Here is a 19,477-nt window from a genome sequence, read left to right as displayed (position 1 = left end):
GGTCATTCACTAGGTCCCCCGTGTGGTTCTGGGATTTTTGCTCACCGTTCTTGTGATCATTTGACCCCACGGGGTGAGATCTTGCGTGGAGCCCCAGATCGAGGGAGATTATCAGTGGTCTTGTATGTCTTCCATTTCCTAATAGTTGCTCCCACAGTTGATTTCTTCAAACCAAGCTGCTTACCTATTGCAGATTCAGTCTTCCCAGCCTGGTGCAGGTCTACAATTTTCTTTCTGGTGTCCTTTGAAAGCTCTTTGGTCTTGGCCATAGTGGAGTTTGGAGTGTGACTGTTTGAGGTTGTGGACCGGTGTCTTTTATACTAATAACAAGTTCAAACCGGTGCCATTAATACAGGTAACGAGTGGAGGACAGAGGAGCCTCAACCTCTTGGAACTCTAGGGGCACTATTTTAATTTTTGGAGAAAAAACGTTCCCGTTTTAAACGGGATATTTTTTCAGGAAAAGATGCTAGAATATGCATATCATTGACAGCTTTCGATAGAAAACACTCCAACGTTTCCAAAACTGTAAAGATATTGTCTGTGAGTATAACAGAACTGATGTTGCAAGCGAAAGCCTGAGAAAAATCCAATCCGGAAGTGCCCCAGGTTTTGAAAGCGCTGCGTTCCAATGACTCCCTATTTGGCTGTGAATGTACCATCAACGAGCTTACGCTTTCTACGTATTCCCCAATGTGTCTACAGCACATAGTGTTACGCATTTCTGTCGAAGAATTGAAGTGTACCGTGATGCCTATCACATTTTTTAAGTGGGAGAACTTGCACAATTGGTGGCTGACTAAATATGATTGTATTAATTTGTGATGCTATCCTTTGATATGATCCCTGTTATTGTCTAGACAGCCGTAGGCGAGCACATTGCGTAAGTGGTCACATGGTGGCTCCGAGAGAGATTCTCACGTAAAGTACAGAGGTAGCCATTACTCCAATCGGTCCTAGAGAAAAACGAATTGTCCCGACGGATATATTATCGAATAGATATTAGAAAAACACCTTGAGGATGGATTATAAACAACTCTGCATTGTTTGTCCGTTCATGTTTTTCAGCATAAAGTGCTCTGCAGACACTTTCCCTTTGTCTTTTACACCTCTCTCACTGCCCCCTCCTTCCTCCACTGTTTTATAATGCACAACAGATGTGCATGGAAGTACAGGTTGAACTTGTATTTATAATGCTTGTATTTATAACACTTGGATAATTAACTTCCTTCAATAAAGCGTTTCATATTCTCTACTGGTTGAAATGAAGTGTCATTTAATGAAATACTACACCTATCCTGTTATCAGATCAATGCAGATGAAGGGCATTTGATATGGAGATGAACCGGTTTTAGAGTATTTACATGATGTATAGGAAGTGTTGGGTACTGTTTAAAAATATATATTTCTGTATATTTGAATTACAAATCCGCCTTTAATTAGTTAAATCCTATTTCTAGTCTATTAGTTACAATGTGTAACCATTGACGTCCCAGGACCAGGATTGGTAAACACTGCTGAAGTGTGTAATTGTAATACATACACAGCATCGCCACATAACAGACACAGCATCATACAAAGACTGGAATGTGATACTCCTGATATTGGATATGACTGAAAAATAATCTCAAAGACATACCTGAACTGCACCTTTATTTGCCAAGGTAGAGTACATGATCAGTGAATATATTCAATGTACAGGCTACAATGTGGGGATCTCATGCATGGTAATAGCTACATGCATATACGACTTGCATCCTTGGCACAAAGTTATATTATATTCTACTCAATCCATAGGCTTCATTAATGTCATTCAGACTGTTTTGAAGTTGATACAACTGGCTATGATAGCTGAGGCTCATAGCTAGGTTCTGAACTAATATGTATACCAAATGATTGGGTCCACACAGATTGGCTAGATAATGTAAACTCACCCCATTCCGTACAAATGTGCACAACCGCAACATTCAAACGAGGCTACAAAGAAAACTAGCGACTGTGTTGACGTCAAAATCGGGGGTGTGAACTAGGTTTCTATTCAAGCGTTGATCGACATGGTAATGGCTCTATAGTATTGGAGAAAAGTTTTAAAAAACTGACCCTCCGTTACATCTAGACGTGTCATGTCATAACGTACAGCACTCTTAAAGCTACTATTTCGGTCTTATAGTCTCTCTCCACCAGATGTAGCACTTCTATCATCCTTTAAAAACAAGACATGGACAGTGACGGGGGTAAGGGGGATACCTAGTCATTTTTTTCGTCATCATTGCATGCGATCATCATTCTCAAAGCCGCTGTTTACTTCTAAGATCACTTTAGCACTGCCCTAAAAACCCAATTTAAAATTCGACACAAACCTTCAAATAGGTACAGTGGGGCAAAAAAGTATTTAGTCAGCCACCAATTGTGCAATTTCTCCCACTTAAAAAGATGAGAGAGGCCTGTAATTTTCATCATAGGTACACTTCAACTATGACAGACAAAATGAGGAAAAGAAATCCAGAAAATCACATTGTAGGACTTTTAATGAATTTATTTGCAAATTATGGTGGAAAATAAGTATTTGGTCACCTACAAAACAAGCAAGATTTCTGGCTCTCACAGACCTGTAACTTCTACTTTAAGAGGCTCCTCTGTCCTCTACTCGTTACCTGTATTAATGGCACCTGTTTGAACTTGTTATCAGTTTGAACCTCAAACAGTCACACTAAACTCCACTATGGCCAAGACCAAAGAGCTGTCAAAGGACACCAGAAACAAAATTGTAGACCTGCACTAGGCTGGGAAGACTGAATCTGCAATAGGTAAGCAGCTTGGTTTGAAGAAATCAACTGTGGGAGCAATTATTAGGAAATGGAAGACATACAAGACCACTGATAACCTCCCTCGATCTGGGGCTCCACGCAAGATCTCACCCTGTGGGGTCAAAATGATCACAAGAACGGTGAGCAAAAATCCCAGAACCACGCTGGGGGACCTAGTGAATGACCTGCAGAGAGCTGGGACCAAAGTAACAAAGCCTATCATCAGTAACACACTACGCCGCCAGGGACTCAAATCCTGCAGTGCCAGACGTGTCCCCCTGCTTAAGCCAGTACATGTCCAGGCCCATCTGAAGTTTGCTAGAGAGCATTTGGATGATCCAGAAGAAGATTGGGAGAATGTCATATGGTCAGATGAAACCAAAATAGAACTTTTTGGTAAAAACTCAACTCATCGTGTTTGGAGGACAAAGAATGCTGAGTTGCATCCAAAGAACACCATACCTACTGTGAAGCATTGGGGTGGAAACATCATGCTTTGGGGCTGTTTTTCTGCAAAGGGACCAGGACGACTGATCCGTGTAAAGGAATGAATGGGGCCATGTATCGTGAAATTTTGAGTGAAAACCTCCTTCCATCAGCAAGGGCATTGAAGATGAAACGTGGCTGGATCTTTCAGCATGACAAAGATCCCAAACACACCACCCGGGCAATGAAGGAGTGGCTTCATAAGAAGCATGTCAAGGTCCTGGAGTGGCCTAGCCAGTCTCCAGATCACAACCCCATAGAAAATCTTTGGAGGGAGTTAAAAGTCTGTGTTGCCCAGCAACAGCCCCAAAACGTCACTGCTCTAGAGGAGATCTGCATGGAGGAATGGGCCAAAATACCAACAACAGTGTGTGAAAACCTTGTGAAGACTTACAGAAAACGTTTGACCTCTGTCATTGCCAACAATTGCCAACAACACGATTGGTGGCTGACAATACTTTTTTGCCCCACTGTATGTAATGACACATTATATAAGCTCTTTATAGTGTTTTATTTACATTTTAGAGGCGATAAGTAAAACAGATCGAGTGTGAAAAAAAGCAATTTTCCCGCACAACATTTCTCCTTCTCACTATCACGCATTAGTTTCGCTTCCCCACCCACCATTTAAAAAAAGACCCGACGGGGCTCATTGCCTGCTTGCATTATGCAGAAACGGGCAGCGTTTAGGTCATGTAATTGATTCTGTTGGAAAGGGAGAAATTGTGCTTTACAATGATATTGGCATTACAGTTGATCTGGAAGTATTACGTTTTTGGGGCGCTAAAATAAGGGCAATTGTACGGACCATGGTGATGTACGAGTTTACGTTAGCTAGCTACACATCCATAGGCATACAGATAATTTTTATCCTCCACTTCACAATAAGCAAGAACATAGCTATGTTATTTCATCTATCTGCATTGCATGGCAAATATCAGCAAGGCAAGCTTACAAAATTGTACATTCAATTTGCAGTAAATGCTTCAGCTAGCTAGATTCTTTACATCCACTGTTTTAACAAGACGAGAGTCTGGTTTCCTGGTTGTTTCAGGAGTCCATAAAACAGTAAACAACCAGAATTACAATGTCATACTCCTGTCACAACACCCATAAAGCTGTCAGCTAGCTTTCTAAATCTCAATTTTCGTAAATTAACTTTATGATAAAAAAAAACCATGCATAATCGTTTGTCTCTACATTATCTAAAATATTCCTATCAACTGTATATATTTTTTGCATGATTCATATATATATGCACTTTGTTAGCATTCGAGTATTTTTGTCAGCCATTTTAGCTGAAGAAAGTCTCCAGCCTTAGGTCTCATAGCGTCAAATTCATCATGGGAACTACTCTATATGATTGGTCATCGCCCAGTGGTCGCCACTGGTGATTTGCATGAAGTTGGGAAAAGTTTATATTTTTCACCGCTTCCCACGCCATCTTCGCACCGCCAAAAGATCCCCCGCTCTCTCCGCTTCTCGCCGCTTTCCTCCTTTAAATGCGGCACGGTAGCCTAGTGGTTAGAGTGTCGAACTAGTAACCGAAAGGTTGCAAGTTCAAATCCCCGAGCTGACAAGGTACAAATCTGTCGTTCTGCCCCTGAACAGGCAGTTAACCCACTGTTCCTAGGCCGTCATTGAAAATAAGAATTTGTTCTTAACTGACTTGCCTAGTAAAATAAAGGAAAAATGAGAAGTGGTGTTTTACCGTGTGGCAACCTGTGCTAGTGTATCATGCCCGTGTGCCCGTATATCACTAGCGCGTGCAGTAGCCTCCCCCAGGTCCTAGTGCCCACTTTTAAAATGAAACAAAAAAGATATCACAGAGAAAATATATTGACGGATATATGTATTTATTTAGGGGGGGGGGGCTAATGAATATTTTAGGCCTAGCGACGTCCCTGCAATACTCTGTGTAGTTAATAGACTACAGTACCCTACAATATACAATATTGTAATACTCTGTCTAATTTATAAACTACAGTACCCTATGGTATACAATACTCTGTGTAGTTAATAGACTACAGTAACCTACAATATACAATACTCTGTCTAATTTATAAACTACAGTACCCTATGGTATACAATACTCTGTATATTTAATAAACTACCGTACCTAACAGTATATAATACTCTGTATATTTAATCAACTACAGTACCCTATGGTATACAATACTCTGTATATTTAATCAACCACAGTACCCCACAGTATACAATACTCTGTTTATTTTATAAATTACAGTGCCCTACGGTATACAATACTCTGTGTATTTAATAAACTACAGTACCCTACAGTAAACAGTACTCAGTGTATTTCTGTCTCTGCAGGAGTTGATGTTGGACAGCGCCAAAACAATAAACCCCCATCTGTTTGAGAAACTAGAAGATCTTCAGAAAAGGTTCACATGGTCAATCACTTTGAAGATATAAATGTTTTTCGTAGCCTTTATCCGTCTACGAGGACCGCCCCCAGGATACAGTGGTTGTTAGACTACTCAGGCCAGGTAGCTCTCGCTGGCTCTCAGGTCTGGTGGAGCAACGACGTGAGAATGGTATTTCAGAGGCTGGAGTTTGAGTCGGTGCACAAAGACTACAAGAAGAAACGGGTGACGTGTGGCTCCATGTAGGATCCTTTTGATTAAGATCCAATATTGTAAACACAAAACATTTTTTTGTTAGAGCTCAACAAAGAATGTACAGGTGCATTAACCATTTTTAATGGCTGTCAAATTTGAAATGATGGAAGTTGTAGGCCTCAATCTTCCTCTGCTAGAAGACACAGACCCAGTAGTTATCATACCTTTCCATCCCATTATTACCTCCCAGAGGTATTATATTCTCCATCAGTCTATGCACCTGTAGTGGGGGTGGGGACAGGGACAGGTGGAGGTGTTGAATGTAGCTGTCAGTCAGAAACATGGACACCTGCTCTGTTATCTCCTTTCATAGAGAGCTGCTGAACTGACCAAGTCTGAGCCCCAAATACCACTCTGTTCACTATGGCTATAGGGCCTCATATGGCTTGGATAGTAGTGCACTAGTGTACACAGGGAATCGGGTGTGATTTGGGACTGTAGAGTGTGTCTGTAGAGCCGTGTTGGGAGGCTGAGGGAGGCTCACAGAGGGTTGTTCTATATCAGTGTTGTCACTGTTGTCAGCAGTATGTGGTTAAGGTTAGCACGTCCTTGGCCGTGATGGGCTGTTTGAATAATCTCCCCCCTCTGCATCCCAAATGGCCACCTATTTCCTGTATAGTGCACTACTTTTTACCAGGGCTTCCATAAGGCTCTGGTCTAAAGTAGATCACTATAGGGGATAGTGTGCCATTTGAGAAGCAGCCCCTGCTCCTCTTCAACCTACAGAACCACTGCTGATTAGATCTCCTGACATACTAGACTGGTGATGAATGCAAGCTGCTGTCCCTTGGTGTTTTACACCAGTTCGTCAAATTTTTGTTTGTTTACTTGACTTGTGGGGACTTCTGGTTCCCCACAAGTATAGTTAACACACACACACACACACACACACACACACACACACACACACACACACACACACACACACACACACACACACACACACACACACACACACACACACACACACACACACACACACACACACACACACACACACACACACACACACACACACACACACACACACACACACACACACACAGACTCACTCCCTCACCCTTCAAGTCAAACACTTTGATGAATGAGGTGTGTTCTTATTTTACCGGTATTCTACTCCAGAGGTGAAATGACCTGCCTTTGTGAAAGCGGTGTACTGCCTGATGAAAATGTCAATTTAAACATCTATCCATCCATTAGTTTATCCATTTATTTTGTAGATATAATTTCCTTCATTATTTTCCTCTACCACCCCTCCCCTAATTGGAGTAAACTAATGGACAACAATTAGGTTTCTACTTCCAGCTTATACATACTGTATACATTGTACAGACACCGTGTATTTTACAGTAGTTCTCTGTTGTTTGTTTTTAGCTACACTCAACCCCTCCCATCTATCTCTGAAGACCATCCAGTTTTGTCTTTTGCCATATATTTTTCCAATGTGCTGTTTTTCAAAAGCTCTGAACCTTTCTATTCTCATAGTTTCTACAGATTGTACTTTTTTTTTGTTTTGCTAAGGGGTGTTATTATATTATTGATCAATTGACTGTGACTTTTCAAATCACCCATCAGTGCTATTTGCAGAGTTATCTCCAGGTAAATGTTGCAATTCTTCAGCCATTCCTGAACCTTCTACCAGCAATTCTTCAGCCATTCCTGAACCTTCTACCAAAAACAAGCTACATATGGACAGTATCAAAATAAATGATCTAATGATTCTGTCTCTTCACAGCAAACTTGCAGAGCTGAGATGGTTGTATTAGAATATACATATATATGTACATATATATATACATATATATATATCATTCTATTGTTTCCAAGAATTTTGTATAGTAATTTACATTGAAAAACTCAAAGATTTGAATCCAGCTGTCACGTTCTGACCTTTTATTTCCTTTGTTTTGTCTTTATTTAGTATGGTCAGGGTGTGAGTTGGGGTGGGCAGTCTGTGTGTTTTTCTATGTTGGGGTTTTGAGTTCAGCCTAGTATGGTTCTCAATCAGAGGCAGGTGTCGTTAGTTGTCTCTGATAAAGAATCATACTTAGGTAGCCTGGGTTTCACTTTTGAGTTGTGGGTGTTTGTTTCCGTGTGAGTGTTTGTTGCCACACGGTATTGTTTCGGTTTCGTTCACGTTTATTGTTTTGTAGTGTTCAGTTTATGTCTTTGAATAAACATTATGGACACTTACCACGCTGCGCATTGGTCCTCCGATCCTTCTCGCTACTCCTCTTCAGAAGAGGAGGAGGAATGCCGTTACACCAGCTTTGTTTTGTGTATCAGTTCATAAACCATGTGCCATTGAATTAGTACATCAAAAATCTCCTCCCAACTATTTTGCAGTCTATATGGCACAGCTGTACATTGTTTGGTCCTTAAATGAAATGGGTATACGTTTTTATTCATCACAATTTTCTTTAGCCAATGTTGGTCTTTAATGCAGGGCCAAACAGGGCCAATGCAGGGCCAAACAGACAAGTTCCTTACTTTCTCCCCCTTCCGCTTACCTCTTCCATTTTTGTGGTAATGCTGCAATTAGATGTAATTTTGAATAAAGTAGACATTTCCATATATTTTAGCTGCATGTGTGACATAAATCCACCAGTCCTATTTATGATATAATTTACAAAGATTATACCATTAAAAAAAAAATGTTGTCCAAAAATATTGTATTTAAAATCAATTAGTATATTTGAGTTTAACCATAATATTTTTTGTAATATATGTTCTGTCTTTTCTGGTGGATTAAAGTGAAATTGCAACCAACTCTCTATTTCTTGTTTTTAAAACACCGATATTCTGGAGATTGTTTCATTTTCAAATAACTGAAAGTGAGCGGTTGTAATCTGAATAAAGGGAAAAAGGCCATTCTTGAACATGGGGTGAGACATTCTTACTAATCTAGAGAGCCAGTTTGTATTTAAGTATAACTTCTGTATGACTGAAGCCTTTAGTGAGTGGTCTAATGCTTTAATATTGAATCATTTCTGCCCTCCGAACTCATAATCATTATATAAATAGGCCTGTTTCATTTTGTCTGGCTTTTCCGTTCCAAATCAAATGGAATATGTTTTTACAGGTGACCAACGGGCAGGCTTTCTACTGGCTGTCTCAGCTGAGGCATCGCTGGGACGAGCAGCAGAGACAGTGCCTGGCTAACATCTGTGATGTTCAGTTCTTCTACTCCTACCAATATCTGGAGAACACCCCTCGTCTGGTCATCACCCCCTCATTGGCCGGTCAGTACCTCAACCTAACCCTATGTTCATGTCCAGTTCAACCCTAGCCTCAACCACAGCCCTAATCCTCAACCCTAAATCTAACCCAGTCAAGTCATCAGTCCCCTCACAGACTGGTCCATAACTCTCCCCCTAAATCTGTACTGTCATCCCTCAGTTTATTTTGTTCATCTTGTCATTAGGTTTATTTCATGTTTACAACTGTGTTGCTATCAATGCTGATTAGAATACCAAATATTATCTCATTGTACTTTTATTTTGTGTCCTAAAGAATATAATTATTCAGTAGTCAGGAATAGAGAGCTGTGATTAATGATCACTTTGTTGTTCTCAGTGTGTGATGTTGTTGTTGTTGTTGTGGTCATGTGTAGGTGCTACATCACTCTGACCCAGTCTCTCCACCTGACTAAGAGTGGGACCACCAAGGACCTGGGAGGGGCCCTGGGCATCATGGTGTACGTCTTCAACTGCTCTGAACAGATGGACCTCAAGGTTAGAACAAGGCCACATTTGTTCCTATATTTTGTTTTCTTGTCTTGACTTGTTTTTCAGTTGGAATATCACCAGTCACCACCTCCACAATATTGTGTTTTCATAATCATTGATGTTCAGTAGTTCTCCCTCTGCACTTGAATAGTTCCTTGTGCATGTTGTATAGCACCCAGGCGGTGTTTGTAATGTCATCCTCTGTCATGTCCAGCCTATAGGGAACATCTTTAAGGGCCTAGACTGGAGGGCCTACTTGATGAATTCAACTGTATCTTTGTGGAGGGCCTGTCAGTGATAGCTGTGCAGGTCAAAACCATTCAGACTGCCATCCGCAACAATAGGAAGTGGTGGGGACTATTTTTATCATGTTAACACAGGGTTATGTTCAACAGGGAGAATATGTTTTCAAATGGGGAGGTACAAGCCAAACGTTGTACTTTTTCTGTTGCAAAACATTTTGATACGGTTTACCCTAATGAACATGACCCTGGTTCTTTGATTTGCACACAACACTACAAATCTGGATTGATTGTTGATGTTAATGTTTCTTAACCTTCTGTGTACAACACCAAGAGAAATTCCAAGCAACATCTGTTGCATGGCAATACTGTTTTCTGATTCAGATCACAACCGGAATACCATGTTATATATAACTTATCATCAGACACAACTGATAATAGGGATCTTCATCACCATGAACCCAGGCTATGCAGGCAGGATGGAGCTACCATTCTCTCACCGTATTATTCTCTCTTCAGGTAGAGTCCAGGAAGTGTACTGGTACATCAAGCTGCCTCACTACAGAAACAGGAGATAGACTTGTGTCCTGTCCAGGAAATGAACTGGTACTTCAAGCTGCCTCACATCAAGCTGCCTCACTACAGAAACAGGAGATAGACTTGTGTCCTGTCCAGGAAGTGAACTGGTACATCAAGCTGCCTCACATCAAGCTGCCTCACTACAGAAACAGGAGATAGACTTGTGTCCTATCCAGGAAGTGAACTGGTACATCAAGCTGCCTCACTACAGAAACAGGAGATAGATTTAGTGTCCTATCCAGGAAGTGACCTGGTACATCAAGCTGCCTCACTACAGAAACAGGAGATAGACTAGTGTCCTGTCCAGGAAGTGACCTGGTACATCAAGCTGCCTCACTACAGAAACAGGAGATATGCTCCTGCTCCTGTAAGCCGTTACATCTTTCACAAGCCAAGGCTCATGCACCAATCCCCCACTACATCAATCCAATCCACTATTACAACACACCAGTCCACTACTACAACACACCAATCCACTATTACAACACACCAATCCACTATTACAACACACCAATCCACTATTACAACACACCACTCCACTATTACAACACACCACTCCACTATTACAACACACCAATCCACTATTACAACACACCAATCCACTATTACAAAACACCAATCCACTATTACAAAACACCAATCCACTATTACAACACACCAATCCACTATTACAACACACCAATCCACTATTACAACACACCAGTCCACTATTACAACACACCAATCCACTATTACAACACACCAATCCACTATTACAACACACCAATCCACTATTACAACACACCAATCCACTATTACAAAACACCAATCCACTATTACAAAACACCAATCCAACACTACAACACACCAATCCACTATTACAACACACCAACCCACTATTACAAAACACCAATCCACTATTACAAAACACCAATCCAACACTACAACACACCAATCCACTATTACAACACACCAACCCACTATTACAAAACACCAATCCACTATTACAACACACCAATACACTATTACAACACACCAATCCACTATTACAACACACCAATCCACTATTACAACACTCCAATCCACTATTACAACACTCCAATCCACCACTACAACATACCTATCTGCTACTACAACACACCAATTCACCACTACATCACTCCAGTCCACCACTACAACACTCCAATCCACCACTACAACACACCAATCCACCACTACAACACTCCAACCCACCACTACAACACACCACTCCACCACTACAACACTCCAATCCACCACTACAACACTCCAATCCACCACTACAACACTCCAATCCACCACTACAACACACCAATCCACCACTACAACACTCCAATCCACCACTACAACACTCCAATCCACCACTACAACACACCAATCCACCCCTACAACACTCCAATCCACCACTACAACATACCTATCTGCTACTAAAACACTCCAATCCACCACTACAACACTCCAATCCACTATTACAACACACCAATTCACCACTGCAACACACCAATCCACTATTTCAACACTCCAATCCACTATTACAACACTCCAATCCACCACTACAACATACCTATCTGCTACTACAACACACCAATTCACCACTGCAACACTCCAATCCACTATTACAACACTCCAATCCACCACTACAACACTCCAATCCACCACTACAACACCAATCCACCACTACAACACTCCAACCCACCACTACAACACACCACTCCACCACTACAACACTCCAATCCACCACTACAACACTCCAATCCACCACTACAACACTCCAATCCACCACTACAACACTCCAATCCACCACTACAACACTCCAATCCACTACAACACACCAATCCACCACTACAACACTCCAATCCACCACTACAACACTCCAATCCACCACTACAACACTCCAATCCACCACTACAACATACCTATCCAACTTATCCGCTACTACACACACTCCAATACTAAAACACTCCAATCCACCACTACAACACACCAATCCACTATTACAACACACCAATTCACCACTGCAACACACCAATCCACTATTACAACAATCCACTATTACAACAATCCACTATTACAACACACCAATCCACTATTACAACACACCAATCCACTATTACAACACACCAATCCACTATTACAACACACCAATCCACTATTACAACACACCAATCCACTATTACAAACACCAATCACTATTACAACAATCCACTATTACAAAACACCAATCCACTATTACAACACACCAATCCACTATTACAACACACCAATCCACTATTACAACACACCAGTCCACTATTACAACACACCAATCCACTATTACAACACACCAATCCACTATTACAAAACACCAATCCACTATTACAAAACACTAATCCAACACTACAACACACCAATCCACTATTACAACACACCAATCCACTATTACAAAACACCAATCCACTATTACAAAACACCAATCCACTATTACAAAACACCAATCCAACACGACAACACTCCAATCCACCACTACAACACTCCAATCCACCACTACAACATACCTATCTGCTACTAAAACACTCCAATCCACCACTATAACACTCCAATCCACTAATACAACACACCAATCCACCACTGCAACACACCAATCCACTATTACAACACTCCAATCCACTATTACAACACTCCAATCCACTATTACAACACTCCAATCCACTATTACAACACTCCAATCCACCACTATAACACTCCAATCCACTATTACAATACTCCAATCCACCACTACAACACTCCAATCCACCACTACAACACACCAATCCACCACTACAACACTCCAATCCACCACTACAACATACCTATCCACTACTAAAACACTCCAATCCACCACTATAACACTCCAATCCACTATTACAACACACCAATCCACCACTACAACACACAATCCACTATTACAACACTCCAATCCACCACTACAACACACCAATCCACCACTACAACACACAAATCCACCACTACAACACTCCAATCCACCACTACAACATACTTATCCGCTACTACAACACACCAATCCACTATTACAACACACCATTCCACCACTATAACACTCCAATCCACTATTACAACACTCCAATCCACTATTACAACACTCCAATCCACTATTACAACACACCAATCCACTATTACAACACACCAATCCACTATTACAACACACCAATCCACCACTATAACACTCCAATCCACTATTACAACACACCAATCCACTATTACAACACACCAATCCACTACTGCAACACACCAATCCACTATTACAACACACCAATCCACTATTACAACACACCAATCCACTACTACAACACACCAATCCACTATTACAACACACCAATCCACTAGTCTTTCTCTGTAGTCTCTCTCTGTTGTCTCTCTGTAGCCTCTGTAGATTCTCTGCAGTCTCTCTCTGTAGTCTCTCTCTGTAGTCTCTCTCTGTTGCCTCTCTGTTGCCTCTCTGTTTTCATGAGAGGCTACTGTTGTCTCTCTGTTGTCTCTCTGTAGACTCTCTCCGTTGTCTGTAGACTCTCTCCGTTGTCTCTCTGTAGTCTCTCTCTGTAGTCTCTCTCTGTTGTCTCTGTACATTATCTGGAGCCTCTCTGTTGTCTCTCTATTGTCTCTCTGTTGTCTCTCTATTGTCTCTCTGTTATCTCTCTATTGTCTCTCTGTTGTCTCTCTATTGTCTCTCTGTTGTCTCTCTGTTGTCTCTCTGTTGTCTCTGTTGTCTCTCTGTAGACTCTCTCCATTGTTTGTAGACTCTCTCCGTTGTCTCTCTGTAGTCTCTCTCTGTAGTCTCTCTCTGTTGTCTCTGTACATTATCTGGAGCCTCTCTGTTGTCTCTCTGTAGCCTCTCTGTTGTCTCTCTGTTGTCTCTCTGTTGTCTCTCTATTGTATCTCTGTTGTCTCTCTGTAGCCTCTCTGTTGTCTCTCTGTTGTCTCTCTATTGTCTCTCTATTGTCTCTCTGTAGCCTCTCTATTGTTTCTCTGTTGTCTCTCTGTATCATGTAATTAACTAGCAGCACAGCCAGAGTTCTGGAAAACCTCCCGGTTACAGTTGATGTTTTTATTGTAGCCTACATGGGAATAATATCTTTCTGTTGCAGCTTTACCTTCCTGTTGCAGCTTTACCTTCCTGTTGCAGCTTTACCATCCTGTTGCAACTTTACCATCCTGTTGCAGCTTTACCTTCCTGTTGCAGCTTTACCTTCCTGTTGCATCTTTACCTTCCTGTTGCATCTTTACCTTCCTGTTGCAGCTTTACCTTCCTGTTGCATCTTTACCTTCCTGTTGCAGCTTTACCTTCCTGTTGCAACTTTACCTTCCTGTTGCATCTTTACCTTCCTGTTGCATCTTTACCTTCCTGTTGCAACTTTACCTTCCTGTTGCATCTTTACCTTCCTGTTGCAACTTTACCTTCCTGTTGCAACTTTACCTTCCTGTTGCAACTTTACCTTCCTGTTGCAGCTTTACCTTCCTGTTGCAGCTTTACCTTCCTGTTGCAACTTTTACCTTCCTGTTGCAGCTTTACCTTCCTGTTGCAACTTTACCTTCCTGTTGCAGCTTTACCTTCCTGTTTCAACTTTACCTTCCTGTTGCAGCTTTACCTTCCTGTTGCAACTTTACCTTCCTGTTGCAGCTTTACCTTCCTGTTGCAGCTTTACCTTCCTGTTGCAACTTTTACCTTCCTGTTGCAGCTTTACCTTCCTGTTGCAGCTTTACCTTCCTGTTGCAGCTTTACCTTCCTGTTGCAGCTTTACCTTCCTGTTGCAGCTTTACCTTCCTGTTGCAACTTTTACCTTCCTGTTGCAGCTTTACCTTCCTGTTGCAGCTTTTACCTTCCTGTTGCAGCTTTACCTTCCTGTTGCAACTTTTACCTTCCTGTTGCAGCTTTACCTTCCTGTTGCAGCTTTACCTTCCTGTTGCAGCTTTACCTTCCTGTTGCAGCTTTACCTTCCTGTTGCAACTTTTCAAAGAACATTGGAATACACGTTTCAGTGAGAAAGACACCATTCTTTGAAAAACAATGACAAGAAATGAACAATGCAGCCGTATTAAAAATGTCTGAACGCATCAGCGAGCATGAGAGGGTAAAGCCACACATCATGAGGTCATAGTGGGGGTCCCTAGCTAGGACGGAACAAAGCCCTGCCACTGTGTCTGATTACCATCTAGCACACCGCATAGCAGAGGGTGTGGGTGTAAAAGCACAGACTCTAGACTCTCAACCCACGCTCTATTGCCTCCTCCCAGTCCTCCTGCCCACAGCTGCCTGCCTGCTGCCTGCCGCCTCTGGCTGAGCTGTAATTAGCAGGTTTTTGTTCCCACCTAACGACGCTATTATCCCCGAACAGTGGCGGTGTACACGGGAGACATAAGACATTATCAATTATGAACAACTCACTGACTTGGTGTCGGTCAATACATGGCTTTCAAAGTGAGTGATATAACTGTGCTGTAACCATTTCTGTGTTCACACTTCACTCTTTTCTCAGTTGTTTTCTACGGCTGCTGTACTGTAGGCTGCTCTGGTGCACGCGGCTGAGACGGCGCATCTGAGGTACTTTATGGATCTGTTGCTGGAGAGGGGCCAACCCCTGATGCTGGTGGGGAATGCAGGCGTGGAGAATACTTCTCTGGTCAGGAATCAGGTAGACCACCTGACAAATATCGACATGACCACTGAAGTACCCCTCAACTACTACTGCACCTCCCTCATGCTGCAGAGTGAGTGACACAACATTGGGTTCTTTTTTGACTTAAGCCCTTGGCTCCTATTAGGAGCATAGGCCATTGACGGATGTCCTCCATCTCACTCAGTTCTGGTCAAGTTCTTCCAGTGTTGAATCTGTGCTTTAAGGCATCAGGCTGTGATGAAAAAATGCTTCACGTCTAAGATATGCAGTTGTAAGATCCAGATCTCCAATCAGAACAGAACAGCAGCACCATCTGCTGGTGTTACGAGGAGAACGAGTAGAGATGGTGAGGTGACAAAGAAAAGTTATCTGTACCGTCCAGCAGTGTTTCCCAACCCTGGTCATCCAGTAACTCCAACACTACACAGTTTTGTTGTAGTCCTTGACAAACGCACCTCATTCAACTCATTGAGGGCTTAATGATTAGTTGACAAGTTGAATCAGGGGTGCTTGTCCAGAATTACAATAAAAACATGTACTGTTGGGGGTACCTGAGGACCAGGGTTGGGGAAAACTGCCATTTAGGCCAGGGGTATTCACCGCTTACCCTACGAGATCCAGAGCCTGCGGGTTTTCTGTTCTACCTGATAATTAATTGCACTCACCTGGTGTCCCAGGTCTAAATCAGTCCCTGATGAGAGAGGAACAATGAAATACTGCAGTGGAATTGGCTTCGAGGTCCAGAGTTGAGTTTGAGGGGTATAGTCCAGTACTAGTTTGATCATTTAACAATTCCACTTGTTCATCTTCTGAAAGGGCCAACAGGAAACACTTTGGTTGTTGGTGATCTAACAGTACTCATCAAAATATAGTTTATCAGCAACTTGGGGTGTTTTGGTAACTTTGATGTCTGATGTGACTAGGGAGTTCTGGTAACTGATGTTACCAGGGTGTTTTGGTAACTGTGAAATCTGATGTTACCATGGAGTTTTAGTAACTCTGATGTCTGATGTTACCAGGGTGTTTTGGTAACTGTGATGTCTGATGTTACCAGGGTGTTTAGGTAACTGTGATATCTGATGTGACCAGGGTGTTTAGGTAACTGTGATATCTGATGTGACCAGGGCGTTTAGGTAACTGTGATATCTGATGTGACCAGGGTGTTTAGGTAACTGTGATATCTGATGTGACCAGGGTGTTTAGGTAACTGTGATATCTGATGTGACCAGGGTGTTTAGGTAACTGTGATATCTGATGTGACCAGGGTGTTTAGGTAACTGTGATATCTGATGTGACCAGGGCGTTTTGGTAACTGTGATATTTGATGTGACCAGGGTGTTTAGGTAACTGTGATATCTGATGTGACCAGGGTGTTTAGGTAACTGTGATATCTGATGTGACCAGGGCGTTTTGGTAACTGTGATATTTGATGTTACCAGGGTGTTTAGGTAACTGTGATGTCTGATGTGACCAGGGTGTTTAGGTAACTGTGATATTTGATGTGACCAGGGTGTTTAGGTAACTGTGATGTCTGATGTGACCAGGGTGTTTAGGTATAGTATGCTCTCTCTAATTCTCCCGTCTCCATCCCTCCCTCTGATAACACAGGCGAGAAGCCCTGCACACTGTAATGCCTCTTATACCCTCTTTGATTTTAAGATCAGAATGAAATGTTGCACTTCCATTTTATCAGAAGTGTGATTTGTGTTGTGTTAGTTTTGTATAATCAAGCTGTTGCCCCACTCTTTCCTACTGCAGGTATGACAGGCAGAAGATAACCCTAAATGAGATCCACCACTGTCAGTATGTTGCCTGTATGAAACCTACTTCTGGGAGCTTCACCATCAACCCTGGACTACAGGTACTGACCAGGACTAGCTCAACTCCACTGGTATATTCCAACTTAGACTCCAAGTACTGACTAGGAATGCCTAGAGTCCAGGTACTGACTAGGAATGCCTAGACTCCAGGTATTGACTAGGAATGCCTAGACTCCAGGTACTGAGTAGGAATTGTAGTCTCCAGGTACTGAGTAAGAATGCTAGACTCCAGGTACTGACTAGGAATGCTGGACTCCAGGTACTGACTAGGAATGCTAGACTCCAGGTACTGACTAGGAATGCTGGACTCCAGGTACTGAGTAGGAATGCTAGACTCCAGGTACTGAGTAAGAATGCTAGACTCCAGGTACTGACTAGGAATGCTAAACTCCAGGTACTGAGTAGGAATGCTAGACTCCAGGTACTGAGTAGGAATGCTAGACTCCAGGTACTGAGTAGGAATGCTAGACTCCAGGTACTGAGTAAGAATGCTAGACTTCAGGTACTGACTAGGAATGCTAGACTCCAGGTACTGACTAGGAATGCTAGACTCCAGGTACTGACTAGGAATGCTGGACTCCAGGTACTGACTAGGAATGCTGGACTCCAGGTACTGACTAGGAATGCTAGACTCCAGGTACTGAGTAGGAATGCCTAGACTCCAGTAACTGACTAGGAAGGTCTAATAGCTAGCTACCTTTGTTTTCCTTTTCCTTAGCTAGCTAGCTTTCAGCTGACAGGTGTTAGCTAGCTACAGAGACTACTGGACAAGCAAGCTAACGTTAGCTAGGTAATGCTAGGTAATCAAAATAGCTGTTTTGCATGTATTGATTAATCTCAGTTTGAATGCCACCATACAGTTAGCTGTGTGATTTAACATTGATTTAAGGTTAGGGTTAGATTTAATATGTTACTGCAGTGGGCTAAATCAGGGTCACACAGTGTTTCTTGTCTTCAACAAATCTACTTTGAAACAAAAGTATACACCTCACATACTGTATGGGCTTTAAATAAAAAAGACACCTGTACCATGTCAATTATAGAGTTGAAATGTCTTACATTTTGAGTTTGCATCCCAATATTACACTTTATATACATCACGGAAGGCTGAAATATAACAAAACCATTTGACATAAAAACACTGGATTTTAAAAAAAAAAGTGTTATTTTCCTAATTATGAAAAATATGAATAACATTCCACCCATAAGACCACTAGAGGGTGATTTGGTCATTTGACTGCAGGAAAGGGTTTTAACAACACTGCTAACCGAAACTTAAATTGAGACCAAAAAGCTCATTTTTGCTTTCATGATTTTTTAAAATAGACAATTCTGACTTTGCAGCTGACCTATCTAAGGGGAACTCGCTCAGTTCTGCCTCCAGGACAAGACTCATGACAATAAATGTCAACCGGCTCTAATTTACGGACATTTTCAATCAATCCCTATCCCAGTCTGCTGTTTCCACATGCTTCAAGAGGGCCACCATTGTTCCTGTTCCCAAGAAAGCTAAGGTAACTGAGCTAAA

At 41.9% G+C, this 19,477-nt stretch overlaps 1 protein-coding gene across 1 annotated transcript; it reads left to right on the top strand.

The window, feature by feature from the left end:
* The first annotated feature begins 9,002 nt into the window (after positions 1 to 9,002).
* LOC112239742 (dynein beta chain, ciliary) lies at positions 9,003 to 16,228 on the top strand. Its single transcript, XM_042317164.1, has 4 exons — positions 9,003 to 9,178; positions 9,546 to 9,666; positions 9,875 to 9,931; positions 16,016 to 16,228. The coding sequence occupies exons 1-4, from the start codon at positions 9,003 to 9,005 to the stop codon at positions 16,226 to 16,228; spliced, it is 567 nt and encodes a 188-aa protein (XP_042173098.1).
* The last annotated feature ends 3,249 nt before the right edge of the window (positions 16,229 to 19,477 follow it).

The sequence above is a fragment of the Oncorhynchus tshawytscha genome, unplaced genomic scaffold, assembly GCF_018296145.1.
Source record: "Oncorhynchus tshawytscha isolate Ot180627B unplaced genomic scaffold, Otsh_v2.0 Un_contig_107_pilon_pilon, whole genome shotgun sequence".
NCBI classification, from domain to species: Eukaryota; Metazoa; Chordata; class Actinopteri; order Salmoniformes; family Salmonidae; genus Oncorhynchus; species Oncorhynchus tshawytscha.
Note: the sequence above shows the minus strand (reverse complement) of the source record. Positions and strands in the feature narration are given on the sequence as shown.

Coding starts and splice junctions, on each gene's coding strand:
- LOC112239742 (XM_042317164.1), top strand. CDS start 9,003: ATGTTTTTACAGGTGACCAACGGGCAGGCTTTCTACTGGCTGTCTCAG. Junction 9,179..9,545: donor ACCCCCTCATTGGCCGGTCA/GTACCTCAACCT, acceptor GGTCATGTGTAG/GTGCTACATCACTCTGACCC. Junction 9,667..9,874: donor CTGAACAGATGGACCTCAAG/GTTAGAACAAGG, acceptor TGTCATGTCCAG/CCTATAGGGAACATCTTTAA.